Source organism: Terrapene carolina, unplaced genomic scaffold (genome assembly GCF_002925995.2).
Source record: "Terrapene carolina triunguis isolate 2854851 unplaced genomic scaffold, T_m_triunguis-2.0 Scaffold211, whole genome shotgun sequence".
NCBI lineage: Eukaryota > Metazoa > Chordata > Testudines > Emydidae > Terrapene > Terrapene triunguis.
Genome location: NW_020664562.1, coordinates 237,613 through 263,149, shown reverse-complemented (window position 1 = coordinate 263,149; position 25,537 = coordinate 237,613). Strand labels below are relative to the sequence as shown.

The 25,537-nt window shown below is 51.6% G+C and overlaps 1 protein-coding gene across 1 annotated transcript in view; it reads right to left on the bottom strand.

Moving 5' to 3' along the window:
* KIAA1614 (KIAA1614 ortholog) overlaps positions 1-17,053 on the bottom strand; it is a 36,403-nt gene extending 19,350 nt beyond the window's left edge. The window contains exons 1-4 of the mRNA XM_026655738.1: positions 17,043-17,053; positions 16,009-16,076; positions 10,770-11,789; positions 9,206-9,269 (exon numbers count right to left, since the gene is read on the bottom strand). Coding sequence (XP_026511523.1) covers positions 9,206-9,269; positions 10,770-11,789; positions 16,009-16,076; positions 17,043-17,053 — 1,163 coding nt within the window. The remainder of the gene's footprint in view (positions 1-9,205; positions 9,270-10,769; positions 11,790-16,008; positions 16,077-17,042) is intronic.
* Positions 17,054-25,537: the final 8,484 nt, after the last annotated feature.

Genomic DNA, 25,537 nt, shown 5'->3' with positions numbered 1-25,537 from the left:
CCTAGTCTGCAAGCAGGAGCAGCAACTCCCCTGAAATTTAAAGGGACAGAGTGTCATTTTTACACAGCTTTCAATGCACCACAGCACCCTGCATAAGGATCTCTTGCAAGTCACCTTAAATATTTGGAAATAGCAAAGCAGAAGCTCTCCAGGGACAGAGTTGCTGGTATTTCTGCAGTTTTGCACACCCATCACACTCCACAGCTTCAGCTGCATGGTAGATTTGCCCAAAGAACAGCAGAATGCTGCGCTATAAGTCACAGTGAAAATAATACTTCTCTCTGCTTTCCCTTTGTAGATCTCAAAGGGAATATCACCCCCATTTTACAGACAGGAAAACTGAGGCACAGATAATTGAAGTGACTTGCCCAAGATCACCAACCAGGTCAGTAGCAGAGGTGGGAGTTGAACCCGGGTCTCCTGAGTCCCAGTCCCCTCTGCACAGGACCGCACTGCCACTATAGCAATAATCTGTAAACTACAGGGATGACTGGCTGAGCAGAAACAAAATGAAGCAACAGGGAGTAAGGGTTGTGCAGCAGGAGGGACTCTTTCTAATAGGAACTAAACAAAGGTAGCAGAAGCAAAAAGAGCAACAGGCAGGTTCGCAGCCTGAGATCAACCCAGCATTCCCCACCTTGTCTCTCTGCAGCCTATTCCTGCAACACCTGTGCAAAGTGAAGGGGAAGGAGAGCTGAAGTTAACCCCTTGTGCACCAGAGACCATGTAATAGCAGTCCCTCCCCAACTTCCTTTCCCTCAGAGTTCAGCTGCTCTGTTCCCTGGGAGCTCCCTCCTCTCACTGATCTCTGGTAGCCTTATCTCATCCTGGTGCTCATTGGCCAATTAGCTGCTGCCAGTCAGTCACTTAGAGAGTTAAATTACAGATGGGCTTCTTCTCTTCAAAGGCCAGCTGCCAGCCAACCCATGACATTGGGCAAGCAGTAGTCTACCCCCTTTCGCCCACCGAGATCTGCCCATGCACCTTAGTCCTCACATGTAGCACCCCTTCCTATCCCAGTCAGCTCTGCCAATGCATCTCAGCCCGGACCATTTGTTTCCTTCAACAGCTTCCTCCCCACCTCCCCAATGGTCCCGCATTGTACTGGGGAAAGCCCCTTGGCAGCCAGCACAGCAGGCGCAGAGTGCAGCTGTCCACCTGGGAGGTGCTGTTACCGAATGGGAATACTTGACCCCAATTCTTCAAGAGTCTCACTGGCTCCCTGTCCACTTCCAGGTGCAGTCCAGGGATTGGCCTTGATCTGCAGAGCCCTAGGTGGTTTGGGTCCTGGCTGTCCGAGACACGCCTCCCTCCCCACCTGCCACGCAGCAGTTGAGGCTCTTAAACAAACAATCCCTAAGTTTAAGCCAGGAGGCTGCTGCATTCTCCAGGGGCTCTGGCATTCATTCCCTGGCTAGGTTAACAGGGTTCAAGTTTGTTGCCCTGAGGCCCAAACAGGGGGGATTGTCCAGTTTTCTGGGAGACCATTGTGCCTATATTTTTAGTAGGCTCTACGTACTGCGGAGCCAGTGCACGGGGAGTTACTTTGCAAAACAATGCAGTACACAGCAATACATGGCACTTTCCTCCTCTGTGCACATCTGACTCCCCTTCCTCCCCCTCGACCCCCATCTCCCTCTCCAGCTTCAGCCCAGCTGCTTAACCTCTCCAGTTAATCTGCTGATGCCATTCCCGCCCCATTCCACTCAGAGAAATGTCAGGTGCTAAGGTTCCCGAGAACAGGAGGGCACTCCACAAAGCCTGCCAGGGGCCTCAGCTTGCAGATTTAACTGAGCCAGGAAGCACTTTGATGCTCTAGTGATGGGTGCTCTAGACAGCTGTTCAGCCCACAGAGGAGAGGAAAGGGGCTAAGCCAATGACCATGTGTCTCAGAGAAGGGAGGAGAGCAATGCCTTGTGCCTCACTAAAGGTTGTTCAACCACAGAAGTTCTTTGCCTACCAAAACATTGAGGGGACGCTTGGTTCCTAGCTCACCGGCAAGTGTCATTAGCACCTCCTTCTAATGCAGCATCCAGCTGCTCCAGACACATGCTGGGGTCTGACTGGGGCTTCCCCCTGGGCTCTGTCATGGGGTCAGGGAGAGGGATGTACCAGCACATCTACATCTTCCCAGGTAGGTGCACAGCAGCTTTTCCCCCGATCTGAGAGCACGAAAGGGGAATTCAGTCTCTTGGGCCATGCACCTGTCTGGGGCGTGGAACTAAGGGAGCCCCTTACAGGCAGGGGGAAAGTGTTCCCAAGGGCAGGCAGCCCCACAAGTGGGAGAGGGCACTGGGGGATGTTCAGTGGCAAAAAATGAGGGGAAGAGAAAGGAGAGTTTACCAGCGGTGAGTACCCTCCTACACAGTCCATTAACCACGTGGCTAATTGCTTACAGGACCCAGACACGTGGCAGACTAGGCTGCTAGCAATGATGGCCCATAGTTAGGGTTGAATGGTCATTACCCTCGTGCCGTACAGGCATGAGATGTTCTCAGCTCACCTAGCCAGTTAGTGCTCTGGGGCTGACACCCCTAACATTTCCTTCCATTCGCTTTTGGCTTCAGATGGTCTTCCCCAAAATCACTGCCCCCAGGCCCAGAACTCACGGACCTACAGGCAAATATGGCCTGGAGTGCCATGATGAGAAGACACTAGCATGAAAGGGAGAGAGGACAGAGTCAGGCTGCTTAGTGCCATGTGCTAAAAGAGCAGAATTACACTGTCCCACCAATGAGAGAGACTGGCCTCGTCCAGAGGCTGCCTCCTCCCAGTTCACTAAAACAGTGTAGAGGGACAGCAGGGAACACCTGAGAGTGCTCTGGGCGCTGTTCCCATTTCTGCCCTGCTCTGCCTCAAACGCTGTCACTCAACAGCCGGCGCCTACCATGCCAGGAAGGTTCCCATGACACCAAATGGCCACTCTATCCTTGAAGGAGGTGACTGTGGGTAGAGTGTAACAATTCCCAGAATCCTTGGCAGAAACGGAAGGGGCTCTGAAAAACAGCCATTGTCCTTGGGATAGCTGCCCAGAACACACTCCTAGCATATACAGTTAGGCAGAGGGGGGCACAAAACCATGGCTGGCATGGAAGAAAAGCAGCTATGTGGGCCCCACCATATGTCACTTTTAACTAGCTGAGCAGACACTCATTGTGTCCCAGGCTAGCAAGAGCCTTTAATGAATGCACTAAACTCAGTTTTATGTTCAAGAGCTAGCAGGTTTGTTGAATGCATCCAGCCTCATACTCGGCTCACACTCTCCCGGAAGGCCCTGCATTGGATGTAGGACCCATGGTGAATTCTTCAGGGCCCCTCTCTCACATCCTGGCCATGACCATGGAAAGGGATCAACCAGCTTTGAAGAAAAGTGACACCCCAATACCAGCTACATCCAAGCCAGAACTCAAACACTTCACTAGCCCACAGGCATAGGATTTCTGTCAGTTCCACAGGAACCAGCATAGCAAGAGCCACACAATGCACTCAGTCACATTGCAGACTCTGCCCAGAAGCAGCAGCCTAAATCCACTTGGAATCAGAAAACAATTTCCCAACTGTAATCGGGGCTATAGACTCCAGTCCCCGGGGCACTCAAACCACAACCAGAGTATTACTGGATCTGTAGTGAAGCCCCGCCCGCCAGGGATTGCACTGCAATCTCTCCACTGCAAGAGGGTCTGCAGCTGCCCCCTCCCCACACAGCTGTGTCACTGCAATGTAGCTCCCCTTTCTCCCTCATAGGGAACCACACAATCCCTCCAGTGCAGCCAGCTCCCTGGGGAATAACCCTAGACTGTCTCAACAGCGGCTGTACTAGGATATGCATGTTAAATCTCACCCCCAAAGGAACGGAATTCCATTCTCTCAGGGGCAGTAAGCTCCAAGCTTTCCTTCCTGCTACCTAGTTAAGCTGCTGCACTCAGGACAATCCCCAGGATGCCTGTCCCCACCCACTCCCCTACTCCCCTGTACATTGCACTGCCCTGGGGAAAAATCGCTCCCCATTCTTCCACTTCACATTGTCTCTGAGCTGCCCCCTGCTCTGTCCTGCCCCACATGTGATCCACAGGCTATTCCAGAGCACAGGCTTTCCCTACTGGCTGCTGCCATAATCCCCCTGATTACAGTAATCAGCTCAGGCAGTCACTTCAGAGAGTCTCAGATTAACCCTTTCATGCCCAGGGCTTTCTAGGGGAAGGCAGGCGTGTGAAACACAACAGCGTCCAAACTCGCTTCAGAGCAAGACGTGCATTCTGTGGGCGCATCGTGCTTCCTACTGATTGACGGGTAGATTTATCCTGCCTGTGGCTCCTTTCCGTCACTTGCAGCCTCCACAGTGGGATGGCTACCCACACAGACCACTCCAGAGCCGGAGCTAGCGTATGCAGGGAGCACATTATACTCCCCTCTGCAGCGGAGTCCAGACTGTTTCTCAGTGCCATTCAAGGCACTGACTGGATTTATGAGGCCCTTTATAGCTTGGTATACCCTAGTATATTAGGGCTTGTCTACACGGGGGCTAAACTGGACAAAGTCCAGTTAAGCCGGTTTGAAAACACTTGCATACACTAACTGCAAATCTGTTGCAAATTCTGGAATCCTCTTTCAAAGTGAGCTAAATTCAGTGTGAATTGAGTTAGTTCAATCTACTGTTCATGTGTACGCGATGCTGCTATGGCAGTCCTCCAACTGCTATCCCACGCAGCCTTGTGGGTGACAGTTACTGACCTCTCTGTTTATCCATGTGCCCTCCAATGTGGTGTGAAGTTGACCAGAAGTCCCCCTCCTCCAGTTAAAAACTGGCAGAGGGCCAGGATATTTGCCCATTTGCTCCTGGATTCAAATACATCAGCTTTGCTGCAGTATTACTCCAGAAACCCTGCAACATGCCTCGAGCAGCTGCTTGGAGCTATGTTGAGATGCTAGATCTCATTGCCATCCAGTGAGAAACGTAGGTGCAGGAAGTCTTTGTGGCCAGCCACCGGAATAAAGATCTGTGTGTGGATATTGCTGGACAGATGTCTTTAAGGGGTGACAACAAGGACTCTTACCAGGGCAAGCTCAAGAGCAAACAGGCAGAGACCATTAAGGAGGCTGTGTGATCCAGTGGCTACAGAACTAGCTTCAGAATCATGAGAAAAGCGAGGTTCCCTTCCCAGCTCAGTCACTGATGTGCTGTGACACCTTTTGGCAAGTCACTTCATGACTATGTGCATTTGTTTCCCCATCCATAAAGGGGGGATAACAAATCTCCTTTGCTCTGAGTGTGCAGAGAGCTCAGTATTATTCCCCACTTGTAATGGTCTATCTCCATTCTTTGTTAAACTGGAGAACGCAATAGAGCAGAATCCCTTGACTTACATAAAATGTTTTGCATGAAGGGTGATTCAGGACACCATCAAGTCTTGTCCATTTCCCTAGCTAGCAGAGACACCCACTAATGTGACATTCTCTCTCGTTAAGTGCTTGTCGAACTCCTCCCTGCTCCCAACACTGATCTGCAAGATGCCTCCAGCGCTGCCCTGAGCCAGCCATTCCATAAGCTCACTCACCCGCCCCATGAAACCTGTCAAGTCTCTCATCACCCACGACATCCCCACCAGCTGGAGGCCCAGATCATACCGCGAACTCAATCAGCAGATCCCCCACCAGCTCCCACCTTTGGTGACCAGAGCATCATCCTGCACAGTACTACAGCTGGGCAGCCGCTCAGCTGCCTCAAATGAGGCCAAACAGAGTCTCTCTCCTCCTCCCACACACAAGCCTGACACAGCTGGAAATCTCACTCTCTAGGATCTTATTTTTACTCCATATCCCTAAGGTTTATCATTAGTTCAGTGAGATTATAGGTTCCTACCTGCACAATCTGCACTAGCCCATGGGGAGATTTAAGTCTGATTCCCTCCCAACCACAAGCAGTTACAACTTTCCCAGACCTTCTGTACACGTTAACCCCTTTGATCGTTTGGGTCAGCCTCTTCCTGGAGATCGTGCGGAGCACAAAGCCCACAATTGGGCCCAGATCTTGGGCAAGCTGAGGGCCATATTTCCAAAGTGTGGCCTCTGCGGATGCACTTTAAAGCCTGTACACACAAATTTTGAGCACTAGCACTTGGTGTCTTACAAGCGTGACCTCCTAAGGGATAGTGCTTAAAAATTGCTCCAATCAGTGATTTGCATGTGCACAGATGAACATGGGGGCAGAATGGCCTGGGTAAGGCACGGCACTGGGAGACAAGAGACCTGGATTCTATTGCTGGGTGACCTAGGGCAAGTCTCTCCTCCCCCCGCCCCACCCGTGTCTCCATCGTTGCAAAGCGCTATGAGAGGTGTGCAGATACTATGGGGATGAGGGCCAGCAGGACGGATGGATGGACAGAGACCAGCTTGAGGCCTTATTGAATATTTGACCCACTGTCTAAAAGGGGACTAACAAATCCCCCAGGGAACACTAGATCTATTGACTCCTCCTTAAATCCCAGGCCCACAGTTCAGAGCCCATTATTTGCTTTGCCCTATGACGCAGATCTACACTGATTTGCAAGATTCTGTCTAGCATCTACAACTGCTCCCAGGTGTCTCTCTTGCTCCCTATTCCACAGGATGCATCTACTCCATGAATACCCTGACTCTAAGGGCTGGTCCACACTAAGCCCCCAGTTCGAACTAAGATACGCAACTTCAGCTATGTGAATAACGTAGCTGAAGTCGAAGTATCTTATTTCGAACTTAAAGGTACTTACCGTGGGTCCACACGTGGCAGGCAGGCTCCCCAGTCAACTCCGCCTACTCCTCTCGCAGAGCAGGATTACCGGCGTCGACAGCGAGCACTTCCGGAATCGATTTATCGCGTCTAGACAAGACGCGATAAATCGATCCCAGAAGATCGATTGCTTGCCGCCGAACCAGCGGGTAAGTATAGACGTACCCTAAAGCCTCAGGCTCCTAAGCTAACTGTAAGGAGCCAAAAACTACCATCACCACTGGCAGACTGAATAGAGGCCGAGCACTCGCTGGGCCTGGAGACTGAGCTGCCGATCTCACACCCAGGGAACTGATCCAGGTGGCTGATGCATAGAGGCAGGGCAATAGCTGGTGGAAGCTCATGCTACCCTTGTTCCGTAGATAGAGGGCTCCAGAGATGTCAGTCTGACACCTCTGCTAGGCACTAAAAACAGTTAATTGTCACTGGACTGGGACTCAGCAGACCTGGATTCTGTTCCCAGCTTTGCCTTTAGCCTGCTGGGTGACCTTGGGCAAGTCACTTGTTATTTGGGGGAGGGGGAGGTTGAAACAAATAAATGATCCATTTGTCCACCCATCCTCCCAGTCTGCATCCCCCAGAAAGAACAGCAATTGGAGGAGGTTGAGATGAGTAACTCACTATGGAGGGGTTAAGGGGAATACTTCCACCCAATCCACAGGGCAACAGCAGACCCTCTGCAGCCTCAAGCATGCAGTAACCCCCAGGGCTCTTGTGCTTGAGGGTAAGGGGGAGAAGGCCAGGGGATCCCTGCAGTCATGCCCTGCTCCTCTCTCATCCAAGAGCTCCAGGTGGTGGGATACGGTGAGCACAGCTCTATGACATGCAGATGGTGCACCCCGGAGTCCTGCCACTCCTCCCCACAATGGAATCAGACCAGATCGCTGGCCCTGCTCTCACAGTGGGGCAGGAAGAGACACCCCCCCACTCCATCTTTGCAGCTGCTGGGAGTGTAGCAGCCTGACTTCCTAGTGGGTGCCATCAGCAGGGGATAATTGGTGAGGGGAGCACTCTGAGCAAACAGGAACGGAGCACAGGGCAGAGTTTCCTTGGATTCCAGAGTCATACCACAGACTAATAGACAAGGTGAGGGGAGCAAGTGCAGCACAGAAGACACCCCCCTGGAAGGGAATGGGTAAGGCATGAAGCAGGCCCTTCCTCCTCCGCCCTCTCCTGTGCGCACGCACACATCCTAACCTCAAAAACCTTCCTGCTGACAATGATTGTTCCCCCAACAGCTGGGCCTAAGCTGCCATCCAGAGCCAAAGTCACTCAAAGAGATCCAGATAATTGGGCAGCACTGGCCCCTCGTCAGGTTTCCCTGGCAAACCCCCCTGAGCGGTAGCCAGCGGCGTAAGGTAAAGCTAGTTTTAATGGCAGCCCCACACAGATCACGCTGCCATGCTCTGCTGAGAGCTCCCTTTTCCTCAGAGGAAACACATGTCCTCCATGAACTGCTGGACCCGACCCTTCTAAAACACACATGGGACTCGGCAGCAATATAGTATTTGGGGCTATTCTGGGCTCCAGTTGGGAAGAACAAGTCCTGTACTGCAACAGCCCCAGGGCTTATAATGAACTAATACAAGCTGGCGCTGACGGGAGCCTAGAATTAACTGCTCTCCCAGACTTTACTCCTTTTAGCCTTCTGTTTAGATGTGTGTGTTATTTTTTCTTGTTCAAGTGTGTGGTGTATTGCAAACTGTTACAATTACACACTATCACTTTAAATTGTAGGGAGTTTCCTACTCCTGCTTGAAGGCTGGGGGGCGCTACAGGGAAGTGTGTGATTTAGACATAGCAGCAGTCAATCAGCTGCCAGCCACCCTGCAGTAAGGGATGAGATATGCTTCTTTGTCTTAGGGAGCAGCCTGTTTTGTCTCTCTGCTTTTGGGTTCTTGTGTGTTACCGTTCTGAAGTCTGGAAATAAAGTTGTGTTATGTTAAAAGCTTCCAGCAAGAGTACTGTACATTTCCATCTGCTCCTCTCCATGTCTATGCCGGGAAACAAAGCACAGCGAAAGCAATTCCCACCCTTGGTTTAGTGGTGCCAGGTTCCCAATCATCCATGGGCAGGGGGCGCTGGCAGGGAACGCTGCGCGTTTAGCGATTGCTATTTCGAGTGAACTGGGTGCTGGGGACAGCTGCTTGACTCATGGCCCTGCAGACTGGAGCTCTCCATAGAACCTCAGAGCGGGCTGAACACAAGCAGCAGTGGGGCCAGCTTCCCTCAGGCTGGCCTGGGAGAGCGCCTTCGTTCTGGCCTTGTGTGTGTGAGGGGGAAAGGACACCTCTAAGGGGGAGGGGGAAGTTCAGGAACCAGACGAAGACTCACCAGGGACTGCCTACTAGTTTTAAAAATACATGCGGGGAGGGTGGATGGGAGGGGAGGGAGAAGGGGCAATCTTCACTTCCTTCCCGCAGTGTTCTCAGCTCTTACCTGTACCCTTCTGAGTCCTGCAGCGAGACCCCAGAGTCCCAGTCCAGGTCATTCACCAGCAGCTCTGCAACCCAGAACAGAGACGCACATTTAGTCGCACACCTCAGCAACAGGTAAAGCAGGGGGTGTGAAAGGACCCTGCTCTTCTGTTCACTACAGATCCCATTCACCCGCAAACCAACTTCAGGGCTCCTCCTCCAAAGCCAATCTTTCCTTCTAGATTATGTCGCCATAATGCAGTGTATTTCAAAGGCTTCCAATCTGCAATATGAGGATTTTTGAGATACCCTCTGGTCTGACACCAAGATATCTTTGTACAGAACAGCGCTCAGAACCACTGGCAAGAGAGCACGGCATGGACTTCACTAGGGTTTGTTCTAAAACAAATCTACTTGGACTCGGATCACTCCATTGAGTTGGGTGGCCTCAGCTTTCATGAGATAGTGATAAGGAGAGTTACGGTTGCCTTCCTAGCCATGTTTCCACAAAGAAGGCTGACTACTTACTCAGCAACCCCTGCAGATGGTGCACTACCCATTCCCACAGAGAAGGGATTTTGGGGCAACTGTACCTAGAGCTACAGTTTTCTACAGCACAGTCTTGTTTCTCCTCACTCAGCCTTTCCCTTATAATATGGCAAGGACAGAGCTCACACAGCACTAGGCCATATTTGGGAAAGAAATGGTCACCCTGACAGGGAGTCAGCAAGTTAACGATGCACTAGTGGGGGTAGAGACTTCTGGAGATGAACAAGTAGCGAGTTTGCTGATCTACTGTCCATAGTAATTCAAGGGTGGATCTCCAAAAGAAAAATTGAGCTTCTACCACTTTCTGTATGGATAAAGTGGCCTGAAAAAGGCTTTTTTTCTGCTTGTATTTTAAATATTAGAAATTCAGGCCTTGGCTCTTCTGTTTAACCTGGAAGACACTATGGATGACTGGCAGCATTATGACCTCAGATCTAATTCTACAAGTGAAACCTGATTATTTGAGAGAGGTGATTTTTATTCACACTGTAAAATCTTGGGATTATATGCGTATATAAGTCAAATACCGGAGAAACACTTAACAGAAAAGCTGTCTTTGTTAAAGATTCAATTTTGAGCTGGGAATGCTTGCAAACCACATCTGAAGCCTCCAACCAGGCTTGCCATTCCTCATTTTTAAGCTACATTGATAAGGCCCTGAATTTAAGTGACTACACAAGGAACCTGCACTGATTTAATTGAAGTGGTAGCTCTTTTTTTTTTGTGGAGCAAGGGCCTGTGATTTAAAAATAAAAATGCAAAAACCCTCAACACCCCCCCCCCCCCCGCAAATTTCAGGCCTTCTTTTCCTACCATAAAGGAGCAAAAATGGGCAATGGTCACAGCCCCAGTTTGTTGTGCTTTCTTTGCAGGGCATCTGTAAGTAACGGTGAGTGAGACTGTGTAATTCAGAGTGGACAGCAGGGGTAGGTACTGCAAGGCAGGACTGAGGTGCATGGCAGAGCAGCATTAAAATGGCTGTGACACTCCCCCTGCCCATCACACACGCTTGAGATGCTCCCACATCAAATACCCACCTTGAGCGGCTCCATCCTTCGCTAGCATGAGCGTTTCCTTCGCATAGCGATGAGGCTCCAGAGGAGAGCGGTTCTGCCTCGACAGGCTCAGCATCTCCTGCAGCACGGCCCGGTTCCTCTCCACCTGCTCAGCCAGAGACAGGCCGCTGGCGGCACTCGCAGCACTGCCCAGGCTGTCCCAGCTCTCCGCCCTCCACAGCCGCCCCGATGGGGCTAACCCCCCGCACAGATCGTCCTTTTGAGCCAGGGGGAGGCTCTCCGAGTCCCTAGCCTGAGCCAGTTCTTCTCCAAAGGGGGCTGGTTTGCCATGGTCTTCAAGGGAAGATTTCTGGCTGCTTGAGGGAGGATTCCTAGTGGAGCTGGTGCCCCAAAGCCCATTTGGGGAGCCCCTTTGGGCCCTGTTTTCTGAGCAGTAGTCAGCATTCTCCTGTATGCTCCTTCCTGGGCTTGGAAGCCTCCAGAGTTCCTCAGCTGAACCGCAGCCCAAGATACTGCCTCCTCCCACTGTCCTATGCGCCTTCAGAGCTTCTACGTTGTTGGCGTAAAGGTCTGCAGCCACAGGCCCCCTGGCACCCTGCCCAAAGTCCACATCGTCACGGCTGTCTAGCAGCACGTCCGTCAAGTAGGTGCGGATCTGAGCCCGCGGCTCCACCACCGCGTCCTGGGGGACCCCCTCCACCACCGCCGGACCTGGCGCGAGCTTCCCTTTCCTGGCCTTGGGCTTCTTCAGAGATGCCCGTTCCTGGGACACCGCTCCTCCCTGCTTAATGGTCGACCTCTTCTCCTTCAGAGCCTTCACCTTGCCCTCCAGAATAGAGTGAGTGGCCCTGCCCGGCTCTCCTCGCAGCCGCGCTGGCTCCAAGGCCGCTCGGACAGGCTGGTCGGTGCTGGGCTCGGCGCTCTCAGCAGGGAGGTTGCTCCTACTGGTGTTCCTGCCGTGCTGCTTCGTGCCCTTCACAGCTCTTCTCTTCTCCGTAGGCGAGTTCCCCTCCATGCCGGCCTTCTGCCTCCCAGGGGCCCCTTCAGAGAAAACAAACAGCAGTAAGGCAGAACTCAGCTGGACTGTAAAGGGAGCTCTTTGCAGCACCACAGCTGGATGGGCCTACACACCCTCCTCTCAGAGAACTCCTTTTCCTATCGCCCCCGCTAACATTGGCCAGCTCCGCACAGCCCTTGCCAAAGGTCTCTAAGCTTTGCATACAATTATTTACACTGCAGCAGCCCCTAGGAGCTCCAGTCATGGACCAGGGCCCCACTGGGCTAGGTGCTGCACAGACAGAACAAAAAGATGGTCCCTGCTCCAGTAAACTTAGATGTTTATTGATTATCCCTGTGTCAAGGAAGGGCAAAGAGAGAGAGACCAAGCAACTTGCCCAAGTTCACAGCATTCCTGGGACCAGAAGTCAGGAATCCCAGCTCTGAGGCCCCTGCTCCCACTACTAGCCAACAGGCCATCCCCACAGTTGTGTGCAGTTCTTGGGTACAACCATCATTGTAGGCAGAATTCACCTGGCATCGCCGTTTCACTATTGTATACTTTCCATCGCAATTCTATGTAGTGAGAGTGGAGCGCGGCTTTCGGATCGGTTACTGCACCAGGCTGAAGCAGGGAGGAAATGACAAGTTCCGTGAACTGAACTCTGTCTATGACAATGGGCACTTCAACTTTCCTTGTCTTCAGACACATTAAACAAGTCATTCTCTCTCTGCTTTTATCTCATCTCCCTGTATAAATGGTTTAGAATAGCAGCAAGGGCCTCCAGACTGGGCATTTCCTGACAGTTATAAGATAAAATATCTATTTGCATTTATCTCGTACATTCCATCAGAGGGCTTTTGCAAAAGCAGGTGAGTATTATCATCCCCCTTTTAGAGATAGGGAAACTGAGACACAAAGCGATTAAGTGCATGACATAGGCAGATCAGTGACAACACTGAGATAGAACTCAGGTGTCCTGACTTGCAGTCCCCAGCCTAGCCTCTAGGTCATGCTGCCTCTCCTCAGAGTAGCAGCCATGTTAGTCTGTATCCGCAAAAAGAACAGGAGTACTTGTGGCACCTTAGAGACTATTCATGCTCTTTGTATGTGTGTATATATATCTCCTCTATATATGTTTCACTCTATATGCATCCGAAGAAGTGGGTTGTAGCCCACGAAAGCTTATGCTCTAATAAATTTGTTAGTCTCTAAGGTGCCACAAGTACTCCTGTTCTCCTCAGGCAGTGAGCCACTATTGACTCAGAACTGCTGAGTTAGGAAAGTGACCAGCCTGAATGAAGTTTTGGGGGAAGTTTAAGACCCATCCCCAACTCGGCTCACCCAGCCTCACGTTACTGCTAGTTGTCGGCACGTAGCAAGGGCTCCTCCACTCCCAAATCTGTCTATAGCATCAGAGGGAACATTGGTGATTTTCTAAAGGTGTGGATCAGCCTCCAGAAGACTGGTTTCTAATGCTGAGTTCGCTAGGCTGGGCTGGTAATCTCCCGAGATTTCAGTTATGTCCTGCCTTCAAGTTGGCTGCCAGGGGAAGAACCTTGCTTGTGGCATTCCGGCACCTCCTTTCCCAGAACTGTGGAGCCGGGCAGAAGGGCAGGAAATCAATGAGCAAGAGAAGATATTCCCAGACAGGCATGGGTCAGTTCTGCATGGGTTTGGAACAGAGGTTGGGTGAGCATGTTAATTCCAACCGCACCAGCGTCATCATTCCCTAGAGTCAAAGACCTCGTTCAAGGCATCACAAGCTGACTGTGTGTGCAGTTCCTAGCTGGGAAGGTCAGGACCCCTGGTGAGGTCAGATGGACTCCAGTGTAGAGAGCTGAGTCCCCCCACTACAAAATAAGTTTAAATTACTATTTTTAAGTGAATCCAGGTGTGACCCTTTGTATTGCTGCATTGTGGGGACTGGTATTTTAGAAATACATAGATGTACTCCAGGCTAGATGGATCCTGACACCCAATGTTCTCCTAGGTTTCCCACTAGGACAGTGGGCAAACTCCCTCTGTGGCCCCTCCCCTCACCACAAGTCAAGGTTGAGGATAAGAGTGAGCAAGTTCATTCGCCTAAGGCTGAGACGGACATGAGAAGAGTGGGCACAAGGGTGAGGGTCAGAGCAGAATTCTCTCCCATCCAGGAGACCAGTTGGCTTTGGGGGGTGGGAGGGGAAATCAGCAAGTGACATGAAACATTCTCCTGGACTTTCCAGAAGGTCACGGGGAGAGAGACTTCAAACACAAGGGCGGTATGGGGAGGGAAGGGGAAAACCCGGATCAAAAGAACTATACTCCCCCTGGAGCTGTTTCCAGACCTGAGCCTCACAGCAAACTGTTCAGAAGAGACAGTGCCGCTGCCATCTCCACTTACCACATGGCTCTCCACATGGCCTTGGCTGGGATGTAGCGATTGGATGCTGTCAAGGAGCAATGGCCAAGCCCAGCCCTCCCGGCTACACAGAGCCACGAGAACAGGCATATTTAGTGCCTTCCCTAAAGCCAAGTAGCTGGCTCTGAACACTTGGGAGCTGCCCCACATCCCATTTTAAAACGGTAACGACTTTGCCCTTCTGTAGCACCTTCCACCTGAGGATCTCAAAGCCCTTTGCATACTTTAACCCATCCTCACGGCATCCCTCGAAGGCAGGGGAGGTATTCTCACCCCCATCTGACAGACGAGGTCCATGAAGTCAGAGAAGCTAAGACCCAGACTTTCAAGAATGACTAGTAACGGGAGTGTCCAACCTGAGGCATTGTGAAGATTCTGGTTTTCAGAAAGTGTGGAAAATCAGGTTCCTTTAAGGTGTCTCAAGGTGGGCAAACAAAAATGGAGGCACCCAAAATCATTAGTCATCTTTGAAAACCTTGGCCTAAGTGACTTTCCCAAGGTCACACAGCAAGTCAGTAGCAGAGTCAGGAATAGAACCCAGGAGTCCAAGGAATCACCCTCCACCCAGGTCACTGCAGGCTGATGGTCCTGCAGTCCAATGCCTGTGTGTTGCTGTGGTATTCCACCGATGTGCCAACACCCGCCTGGAATGTAACGCTGTGCTACACTGACTATCCAGGCAGCACTGCACATGTGCTTTGATCAGCCTACCTCGCACACAAAGCAGCAGTGGAGCAGTTAAAGAGATTACACATGTCTGGATGGGGAAAAATGGATGTGACACATTTCAACATGTTAGCCAGGGAATCTTCCAAGAGCAAAAAAAGCCAAAACTTGTTTTTCACCTCCAAGTTCAGCAGATATTTCACTGCTTAGGGCTTGTCTACAGGGGGAAAAAATGGTATAAACTAAGATGTAAATTTAAACCAATATAGTCACCCTCTCACCACCACGTAGATGCTCTTGTATAAAAGAGTTTTTTGTGATTTAGCTTAACCCTCTTCCCAAGCAACATAAACTAAACCGAAAACAGGCCTTCTTCCAAATGTTCACATGGCGGGTGGGGGAGTTGTACTGGTACAACTATATCAGTATAATATAAAACTTCCCCATGTAGACAAGCCCTTGGAGTCCCAATGACTCATTCAGAAATATGTATCTTAAAAAAACACCAGACTGAAAGAGTCTTATGCAGAAGCCATAGGTGACAAGAGGCTAAAAATCACAGCTTGCCTAAGTAAGTATAGCTCTAAGTGTCCACAGTATTGTGTGGTCCAGTGACATGGAGGTGTCAAAGGGAGGTCAGGGCATGCGCAGCTGAGATGCCCAAATCAATTAGTTATAATGCAGTCATGCCCTGCTGTGCTAGGCGCTGTACAAATGCAGCGAGAGGCAGCCCCTGCCCCTAGAGTTTACAGTCTAACTAGATGAGACACAGAGTAAGGGGAAAGGGAGGGTTATCTACCTGCATCTCACAATGGGGGAACTAAGGCAGAGATGCAGTGATCTGCTCATAGTCAGCATGTAGCAGAACCAGGAACTGGACCCAGATCTCCTGAGTCCCAGTTCAGTGCCTTAAGCCACGAGCACCCTTCCTGTCTTGTGGCACTGGGGGTAATAGCGGAGCACTCAGATAATACTGGGGTCTCCTAATGTGCCGCACCAGCTGAGCCTGGGCTTCACAGAGATGCATCAGTCACCCCCAGCTTGCATCCTCTACCACAAACACCCACTCCCAGCCCCGTATAACCTCCTTTGAGGCCTGAGATTCAACCATCCTAGCCAGACAGAGGGCATGGGATAACTACAGAGGAATCTCCCTCCCCACATCCTATTCAGTTCTCCACTTTCATACTCACCAAGCCTTCCTGAGTCAGCTGGGAACGGTGTGCTGCTTCTGTGTGGGACGCAGGAGCTCTCCCCCCAACTGAGTGGTGGGGAGAATCTCCTCCCCAACCTCCATCCAGGCTCCAGATTACATCACGGGACAGAAGTGTCTGCGAACCAGCTGCCAGAGGTGCTGGCCGCGCTCTTTCTCCCCGAGACTGGATCCCGGAGGCCCCATCTGCAAGGCGGGAGCTACTCCTCAAGGCAGGGCCAGGCAGAGGCTAGTCCGCTCTCTCTGGCCCTCTTCACTCATTTCTCTTTCCTATGCAGCACTGCTGGGATGATCATGGGAGGGAGGCAGGAAAAAGAGCACCCCTCCCGCCCCCAGATGTTAACCTTTTATAGTCACACCATTACAACCACCAGGCAGTGGAGAGGGAGCAGAACTACACTCAGGAGAGACATACACCAAATATGAGGGGGCAGCCTGAGAGCTCTTTTGGGGGGGGGAATCACAGCAGGACCCCAGCTGGGGAGAGGAGGTCAGCACAGGGATCACAGCAGGACCCTAGCCAAGGGGGAGGGGGAAATCAGCGCAGGGAACCGCAGCAGGACCCCAGCAGGGGTGAGGGGGCAAGTCTGCACACGGGATCGCAGCAGGACCCCAGCTGGAGGGGACAAGGACGGGGGGGGGGAAATCAGCACAGGGCTCACAGCAGGACCCCGGCTAGGCCTCTCTCTGCCACGACTCCCATGAGTTAAACGCGGTGGAGTTTTCCTAGCACTCCAGCTAGAGCAAGGGCCGGAAACTGAGAGGCAGGAAAACAAAAACCAAACCAAAACCTTTGCCAGCAGCGCCCGAGTTCACTGCCTGGGTGACTCCTCTCCGCAGCTGGGGTGCCCTCGCCCCCCTTCTCCCCTCCCCACTCCCTCCAGTGACCCAGCTGTGCAAGAGGAGAGAGCCTGAGGAGCCGGCCCCGCGCATACCAGGGCACCCAAGCAAAAAAACATGCTAACCACAGGAACCGCTGGCTATAAAAGGTAAGACATGTTTGGAGGGGCTCACAGTGTCGCCATGGCTACACACTTGCTTGGCCAGAGGGGAGGGGTGGGAATGTGGGGGGGGAAGGCTACAAACCCACCCCATTGGCTGCGCAGCCCCGGCTAGCTGAGGTGGGAGGGTGGAATTCTACACCCCGTGGGGAGCTGCTCAGTCCCAACTTGGAGGGAGGCTGGAGGGCGGGAAGGAGGAAGGGGGAGGGGTGGGGAGGTGGTGGAAGCTTGGCCGCCTTTGGCTGCTAGTCAGGAATGTCCCTTGTTTAGTCTCCATTTTTGGAGGCGGCTGGTTAGAACTGAGACCCACGGGCGGGTAAAGCGGCCCTAGGAGAGCGGCACGGCCTCTCTGGCAAGCGGAGGGAGTTATGTGGGCTTTTCAAAGGTGGGGGGAGGGGCAGGCTCTGACTGCACGTTGCTTTATCAGTCCCTAGGCTGGGGACTCAGCCCCCAGGGCCAGTCAATCCTGGATGTTCTTCAAACCATGGACCAGACGCAAGCCACGTTCTGCTGAGAACCAGACTGAAATTCACATCCACCTTCGCTCCACCCTAGCCTCCTAGTCCCAAGCCTGGCTGTGCGCACAGCCAGGGCATGTGAGATGTGGATTCACTCTGTCCATGCATGTCACTCACACGCCTTGGAAAGCGAGGACGGGTTTTGAAAGCCCAACCTTGTAGAGAAGGAATTGGGCTGGGTTCAGTTCCTGCCTATAGACTCCATGTGACCTTTGGCAAGTCACTTAGGCCAAGAATTTCAGAAGTGTCCAGTGATTTTGGGTACCCCAACTTCAGACAACTTAAAAGGGACCTGATTGTCAGACAGGTCCAGTGCACCCAGCTCTGAAAGTCAGGCACCTTCCAGGCATCTCAAGTTGGGCACCCAGAAACTGAGGCAATCAAAAATCATTAAGCATTTGGGTCTTAATCTCTGTCTCTCTCAGCCTCCTACCTGTAATGGGGGGATAATAATACCATCTCTCTCCCACCTTGTCTCTTTCTGGTCTCAACAAACTACGTTTTTCGGGGCATGAACTGTCATTAGCACGAGTCTGCACAGGGCATAGCAAGCTGGGGCCCAGATCTCCATGTTGGCCTCTAGAGGCTATTTCTTAAAAGAAATAGTATTATTATAAACATATTCTTTCATACATCAAGATTTGAGGAGCAAAACCCAGGGAATCAATGCACAACATACGCCTCACCGGCCCTTTGTCCTAAGGGACATCACCAACACACAAGACCTGATTTCCCAGCACAAATCTGAGGGTGCTTTTATGGTTCCTTGCTGTAAAATATTGACAGCAAAATCACTTGTGATAAGTGGGAAGCTGTCGAGGGCTGGGAGAACGTACCCTTAGCAAGGAAATGATTCCCACTTCATATCAGGCTCCTTACTTAGCTGTATTTTGCCTGTGGGTTTGTGCTGTGCACTGTAAAAGCCAGCACTACATGTCCATGGGACCATCAGACCCTATGTGACAAGGTGGGAATTTTCTGTAATATTTTATGATGCCTATGTGTGCCTCAGTTTCCCTCTGTACTTTGCATTGCTACCCCGTGGGGGCAAATGGGTTAAGTCTGCTCTTGGGGCAGTGCGGGAGACATGAGGTGTGCCTGTCATCTGGTTGCAGGAGGCAGACTGAATGGCTCATTAAAAGACTGGCCAAGGCCAAACCATACCAATGGAAAAATCCAAGTGGACAACAGAAACCCCATTAACCAGGACACTGACACCCAGCAATCAACATCCAAGAGGAAAGCGGTTCCCCCCACCCCCACCTCTCAGCAGAGGCCAGCTCAAGAACAGAGGACTGAGTAGTGACAGGAAGGGGAGAACAGAGTTAGCCCCCTGGAGAGACATGGCTCTCACCAGGGTCAGACAAAGGGATAGAGACAGAGACAGAGCCCGGAATGGTCCCCGACCCCAGCAGCTTTGCTGGTGGATTGCTCTGGCTTGGCCAGATGGACTGTGCTTTACCCTTTATTACTCCATGTGTCCTAAGGAATTCCAGGGCTGTGTCCCAGCTGACTAATAAACCCTGCTCTGGTTGGAAAGGCTGCCAGGTGTCCCTGCAAATACCTACTGAGGTGCCTGTGTCCCTGAAGAGTGGCCAACCCTCCAACCAGGAGTCTGTCTCCGTTGGCTTCGCTGGGCCGAGCTCAGGATGTGAGGCAGGAGTGCGGAAGCCCAGAGGCTCTGTCCTGGAGACAGTGAGGACGTGTGGACTACCTGAAGGAAGAGTAGGAACTGTTGGGATCTGGCAGGCAAAGCCTGTGGATCCATGACACTCTATAGCAACCTCCTGCTGTGTCTCAGGGATGAGCCACCCAGGGCCTGAGCGTGTTTGGGAGCAGCTCAAGCTTCAGACATGTTTCAGGTACAGTTGCAGCTGGTGTCATTCCCTGCTCGGGAGGTGCCCGGCCTGCACAGGAGCAGCACAGCTCTTACCACAAGAGAGGCGCCTTTAGGATCATTTCCTGTCTCTCTGGCTGACTTATTTCAGATTAAGGAGAACAACAAGCTCAACCAAAAGCAGAGAGTCTCCATGACAGAGAGAGACAGCCCACCCGTGAGGTATCTATATCCTCTCTGCAACAGGCTGCAGCCACATAGCCTCCCAAGTAGCCAGCTGACAATGCAGAGAGCAGTGTCCTTGCAGATTTAAAGATTCAGTACACAGAAAACAAAGGCATTGCAGTATGTATGTCACACCTCCCTTTGTAGCTCAGATCTACAACTTCCTTCTCCCTTCACAAACAAAATACCTGCCCACACCGCAAGGGCAGCTCATTCATAGCCATACCCCTCCTTTTCTTTAGCCCCAGTGACCTGGTCTCTATTATCACTACCTGCAGGTCCAAAAAATCACCCATCACTAGTGTCTGACCACTAGCAGGAGCGTGTGCATAACCCTGGCTACAGTTCCATCTTGCGCAGTCACCCACGCCTATTGAATAGAAGGAGCAAGCTTCTCTTGGGCGCCATTTTGGCAGCTGGGAAAATGCCATCTCTACATCATAGGGTACCTCTACATAGCAATGCAAGACCTGTGGCACTGAGTCAGCTGACTTGGGCATGGGCTGCAGGGCTAAAAATAGCAGCGTAGTCAAGGCTTGGGCTGGAGCCCAGGCTCTGAGACCCTCCCACCAATGGAGATTTCTCCAGCCCGAGTCCCAACGTCTACACTGCCATTTTTAGTCCCACAGCCTGAGTCCAGGCTCTGGGACTCCCCCCTGTGGGTGTTTTATTGCTGTGTAGATGTTCCCACATTATCCTGCTAACTCCACAGGTGGCTTTTCACTCCCTCCACCCCTTCCCCCCACTGGAACGCTCGTGTCAGTAAAAGGACACACTGCCTACTGACTGAACCACCGAGTCGCCGTGCAATTACACACCCAGGAAGCTGTTCAGTAGGACTGGAGACGAGTATAAAAGTGACCCAATCAAGACAAAGCAAAGAGCAGGGGCACATTCTGTTCCTTCAGGTGCGAAAAGCTAACAAAGCAAGGATGGTGTCACTATGGCCCTTCACCTCTGAGTGCCCTCCAGCATCAGGCCCCAGCACAAGTGCGCCCAGCCTCAGTTTCCCCTTTCTTCTACTCATGAAAGTAACACATGTAGTTTCTCAGTGTCCGATACAAAGTCCACCTCTGGGCACAATTTATTCACATACACCAGTACAGTAATTCCCCAAAAACCTTGTAATATTAAACAATCCTCCAGTTCCCAAAGTAAACATACAAGATACAGCAGTTCTTCCATCCCCCTCTCCAGGGACCTCATCTCCTGCTCACCCACCCGACAGTCAATAGCAGCACTTTGTTCCCAGTTCCTTTTGCCCCTGATCCAGGGTCCTGCTCTCCAGACCTCCCTACCTGAGAGTGACCTGTCTTCCCACTGCCCTTCACTCAGGTCTTCACCCCGAGGGCTCCCCCTCCTGCAGCCTTCCACTCCTCCAGGCCTCCCTGCCTGTGAGTCCTAGCCCTGCTCAGGGGAACCTACCCTCCCACAACCACCCTCTCTTGCTTCCAGGCACAGCTTCCCCTGCCTAGCTGGGGCCACTTCCCGAGCCTTCTGCTCAGCAGGAGTCCCTAAACTTTGGTCAATTCTCACCAGCAGCCCTGTTCCAGCTCCCATTCAAATTCACCTCTCTCCCAAGTCTCCCATAGCTATCTCCCAAGCAACTCCTGCCCTGCCCTTCCCTCCCTCCCTCTCCCCGCTCCTCCAGCAGCAGCTCTCACCTGCCCTTCCTGTGTCTGACTCTTACATTTTGAGAGACTGACTCACCTGTCCCAGTCTCCTAGTCCTTCCCTCTAGAGCTCAGGTGCCCTCTCTCAAGCCTAATTGGGGGTCAACTGACTAGTCACAGGTGTATTGGCTTCTTCCCACTTGAGAGGAGCAGTGTCACTCTGGTTATTGGCAATATGTGGGAGGAGGTGGGGAGTGATGCAGCCAGCCTGCCCTAGAGCTAGGTTATATTGTTAGCAAAGCCTCAGGGAGCCTTAGCCCAGTTCACAGCTTGGCCACATGAAATACAAATTCCCCAGGTGGTTTATAGCAAGAGGCTCCTATGCCTCAGAGTGCAATGCATAGAAGGTGGGCTATGCCTCAGAGTGCAATGCGTAGAAGGTGGGCTAGCAGTATTGCCAGCTCTGAAAGTTCAAGCATCAGGAGTCAGGCTTCCCCAGATCCAAAGATTCCAAGAAATAATAAATCTGGGGTTTGTTCTGAGACTTTGGGAGTCGTGTTTTCAAGTTTTTCTCTGCAATCATGAGGGCTAGAAACTTACTTGTATTAAAAATTACAAAAGCTGAGATTGTCATGAGATCATAGGATTCCAGGAGCTGCAGCTTTAAGGGAAACACCAAATATCATACGAGTTGGCAATACCCAGCTAAGCCAAAGCAAGGGGAGTTTGGGGGCATCTTAGGTTCAGAAACTGGGTGTTTGATTTTGCATGGTCTCAGTTTTCTGTAGGGTACTGATGTGCCAATGAGCAAAGAGATGGGAGAGGAAAGACCGTCCTTCCATCCATGTCCTCCGCACCGCTCTGCAGGGAATAGCCTTTAGCTTTGCACATGGGCTTCCTGAGCCAATGCTGCAACTGCAAACTGTGCAAGAGGAAAAGTTACTGGGCTCTTCTCCAAGCTGGCCCCAACAGAATGAGGCCAGCATGCAAGCATACCCATCTCTCAGCAGAGGCAGCAGCAGCCAGTGCTAGAACTGAATGGAGTTCAATGAAGAATCAGCCTTGTTCTGCTCTTTCATTTAAAGGATTTACTGAGGGGGAGAGAGAACTGGAATTACAGTATTGATGCTGACAGGATGGAAGCTGTTTTAGGATCACCTTCTCCATTCTTGCATACCCAGATCCCAGCATGCAGCCTACTGGGGTGTTGTGAACACAGGAGCTCCAACCCATGCTGGCACACAAGACATGCACATACACAGCAACAGCTGTTTTCCTCCACAATGTCTTGCTTCCTGGTATTTGTGTTCACTCTGTGGATCATCTGCCTATCAGGAAGAATTCACACTTGAGTTGATAGACCTGAATCCTGGTTGATTTCTTCAGGAAAATAAGAGTGACCCCCTAGTAAAACAGCTTTGGATTTACTTTCATCACTCCTCAAGTGCAGCTCCTGGAGTGCAGTTCCCACTAAGGGAATGAAATTTGTTTCTCTGGGAAGCTTGATGCAGGACACTCTCTCACCAGGACGCACAGGGACAGAACTGCCTCATGCACTACAGAGCACCAAAGGTAATTTGCAACAAGCACCCAAAAAGTTAATTGCTCCCTACTTCTGGAAAGGGAATTTGCAAGAACAAGGTAACCCAGTCAGGACAATCACATTAAACAGCCAAAAAACAGTGGCTAACAGTTACAGCACAGAAAGAGACCTATCAACAGGGCACTGAAATTCATCTTCCCCTTTCTTACTAAGAGACCCCAACATCCAGATGTGCCTGGCTCACTTGCACCAAGGTTTAGCTGAAGCTCCTCCCCCTTCCTAAAGGGCCCCAGGTCAGGAAATGCCTGGCCAGCTCACTCTCACCAGGCAGCCTATCCCTGCCTTACAGAAGCAGACTGAAGACAGATGGCTGCTTTCCTGGAGAACAGGAGTCTGGTGCAGTGGAATGGATCAGTGGCACTAGAGAGACTGCGGCTGAGAACAAGAGCAGAGGAGTAAAGCCGGCACTTATATCCATGCAGGACGTATGTACCCCGGAGACACCTCCCCACCCCCCACAAGCCCAGCCGTGTGTTACCTTTTCAGGCAGTCGCAGTGGCGTGTCACACTCTCGTCCCATTGCACATCACACCAGCAGGGCACTTGGGCTTGAGGTGCCTTAGTTCATCAGTCTCCCCTTTATAACATGTGGCACTTGGCTCCTAAGAACAGAGGCAGAAGAGAATGGGAAGAGCTCCAACAGGCCTGGGGCAGCCCCAATAGGTTTCAAAGTGTCAACGTGATTTAATTAAGTATGATTCTTACCTGAATGCTCTTAGGCAGCCATCCCAGTCCAAACCAGTTACCACCTTACTGACTGTGCTCGGGGATGAATGGGGAGAGCGGGGGTGCGGGGGGGTGGCAGGCCTCTCTGAGTGAAATGGAAGCCAGCCCTGGTTCTGCCTCACTCCTTTCCTGCTGCAGTCTCTGCAGGGCAGCTGCTCTCAGGCTGCTGATTTAAGCTGCAGCTTTTGATATTCATGATTGGTTTCATAATCCCAATCGAAAGGAAATGGCCAGGATTACAGAATTGTTTTAATCCCCCCCTGCCCCATACATGGCTGCCGCCGTCAGCGCAAGTCGCAGAAATCAGTTTTATCTCCTTAAAACGGCTCTGTCAGCTCCTTCCAAGCAGCCCCTGGGAGCCAGCGAAGGGGCCAGCTCCCAGCTCTCACTGCAACACAGACGCGAAACATTTCCATTTCCACGGCTCACCCTGATTTGCCAGTCTCATCACGCTGGAGAAAAGACCCAGGTTAGATTCCTCAGCGGAGTTTGGAGTCGCTCTCTTCTGGATTGAGAATACACTGATAGGTGCCAACGGGGATTATTACTGTGCTCCAAGTAAACGCCCCATGATGGAGTCTCGGTCAGCATTGACTGGACACTAACACATTGTTTAGGAGCCGTTTCTCCTTAGCATTGCCCACCATCGCGAGCAACAGCCATAAGGTTGCTGGCATCTTAATCACTGGGTCGTCTGAAGCTGTAGCGAGCCCAGTTGGACAACATTGGTGACAACACTGGTGCTGTTGCTTCTACGCTATAACAAGTAGGACTGGAGAAAAAGGCCCGGGTTTCAGAAGGGTCCTAGATTAGGGAGGGGCCAGAGGCTCAGGAACTTAAGTTGGGGGGGGGGGCTGGCTACTGAGAGGCAAAGAGCAGAGCCTCACATGTAACTAATCTATGCTTCTTTTACAGCTCCTCCTGCTTCCCTCGCCGCTGAGGACACCGCTCCTGCTGTCGAACCCACGCCAGGGTTAGTTACCGTGGGAAATGTGGGAAAGCACCACGTTGGCAAAGTTCAGTTGTGATGGAGGCTGAACTCCCGTCCATCCCAGCCAGCAGTTGGTGTCGGTGGGTCAGGACCTGAAACAGTGTTCCTGCACACTCGCTCACTGCCTGCCTGGTTAACGTTCTGTCTGACACCCCGGGCCTGTGTTGGTTGTTGCACAGGAGTCATTCCCTTCTAGGAAGGAGCCATGAGAAATAGTCACCTTGGATGGAAACATGGATTCTAGCACCAGAGACCCCGAATGACACTCAGCTGCTACAGCGGCCAAGCTGCACAAGAGCCACCTTCACCCAGATGCTGGGAGTGGAGCTTCACCAGAATGCTTGGTCCCAAGACCCGCAGAAAGCTGTATGTCGCATATGGAGTTAGCCAGTCAAAACACCCCGTTGGGCTCCTTGAGGTCAATCGCCAGTAGCTACAAAGAGGAGAAAGGGATTTTGCAGAGTGATCTGAACAGAAGTGAACTTCAATATAGCTCTTCTATCACATCCTCAAAATCCTCCTTGCCTGGCCGCCAGGACTCTACAATCTGCACATCACCCTCCTGGTGTCTCCTTCTGATGCTTCATCACGTTGCTTTTGTTCCTCGTTCAGACAGGAATTGTTCTGGGGAAGTTCTCTAGCCTATGTGATGCAGGAGGTCAGACCAGATGATCACAATAGTCCCTTCTATGATTTGGCAACATTTAATAACTCATTCTGGTGCACGAGTACATGAGAGAACAGGATTTCTCTGCCCCTCTGATAACACAGAGCTGACCAAACAGCAAGAAAGTCAGAAAGGATTTAAGCAAGAGGGCAGGCTAAACTTGCAATGCAGTATAGGAAGGGGTTACATTTTGGAGGGAAGGAGGCGTGTGACGCTGGCTGACCAGGTCATGCTAGTGTGTATTCAGGTCAATTCAGTTGTGTATTAGATCAAAGTGACTGTAAATGTATAAGTGTTTGGGATATTTAAACTTCATAAAACTAATGGAA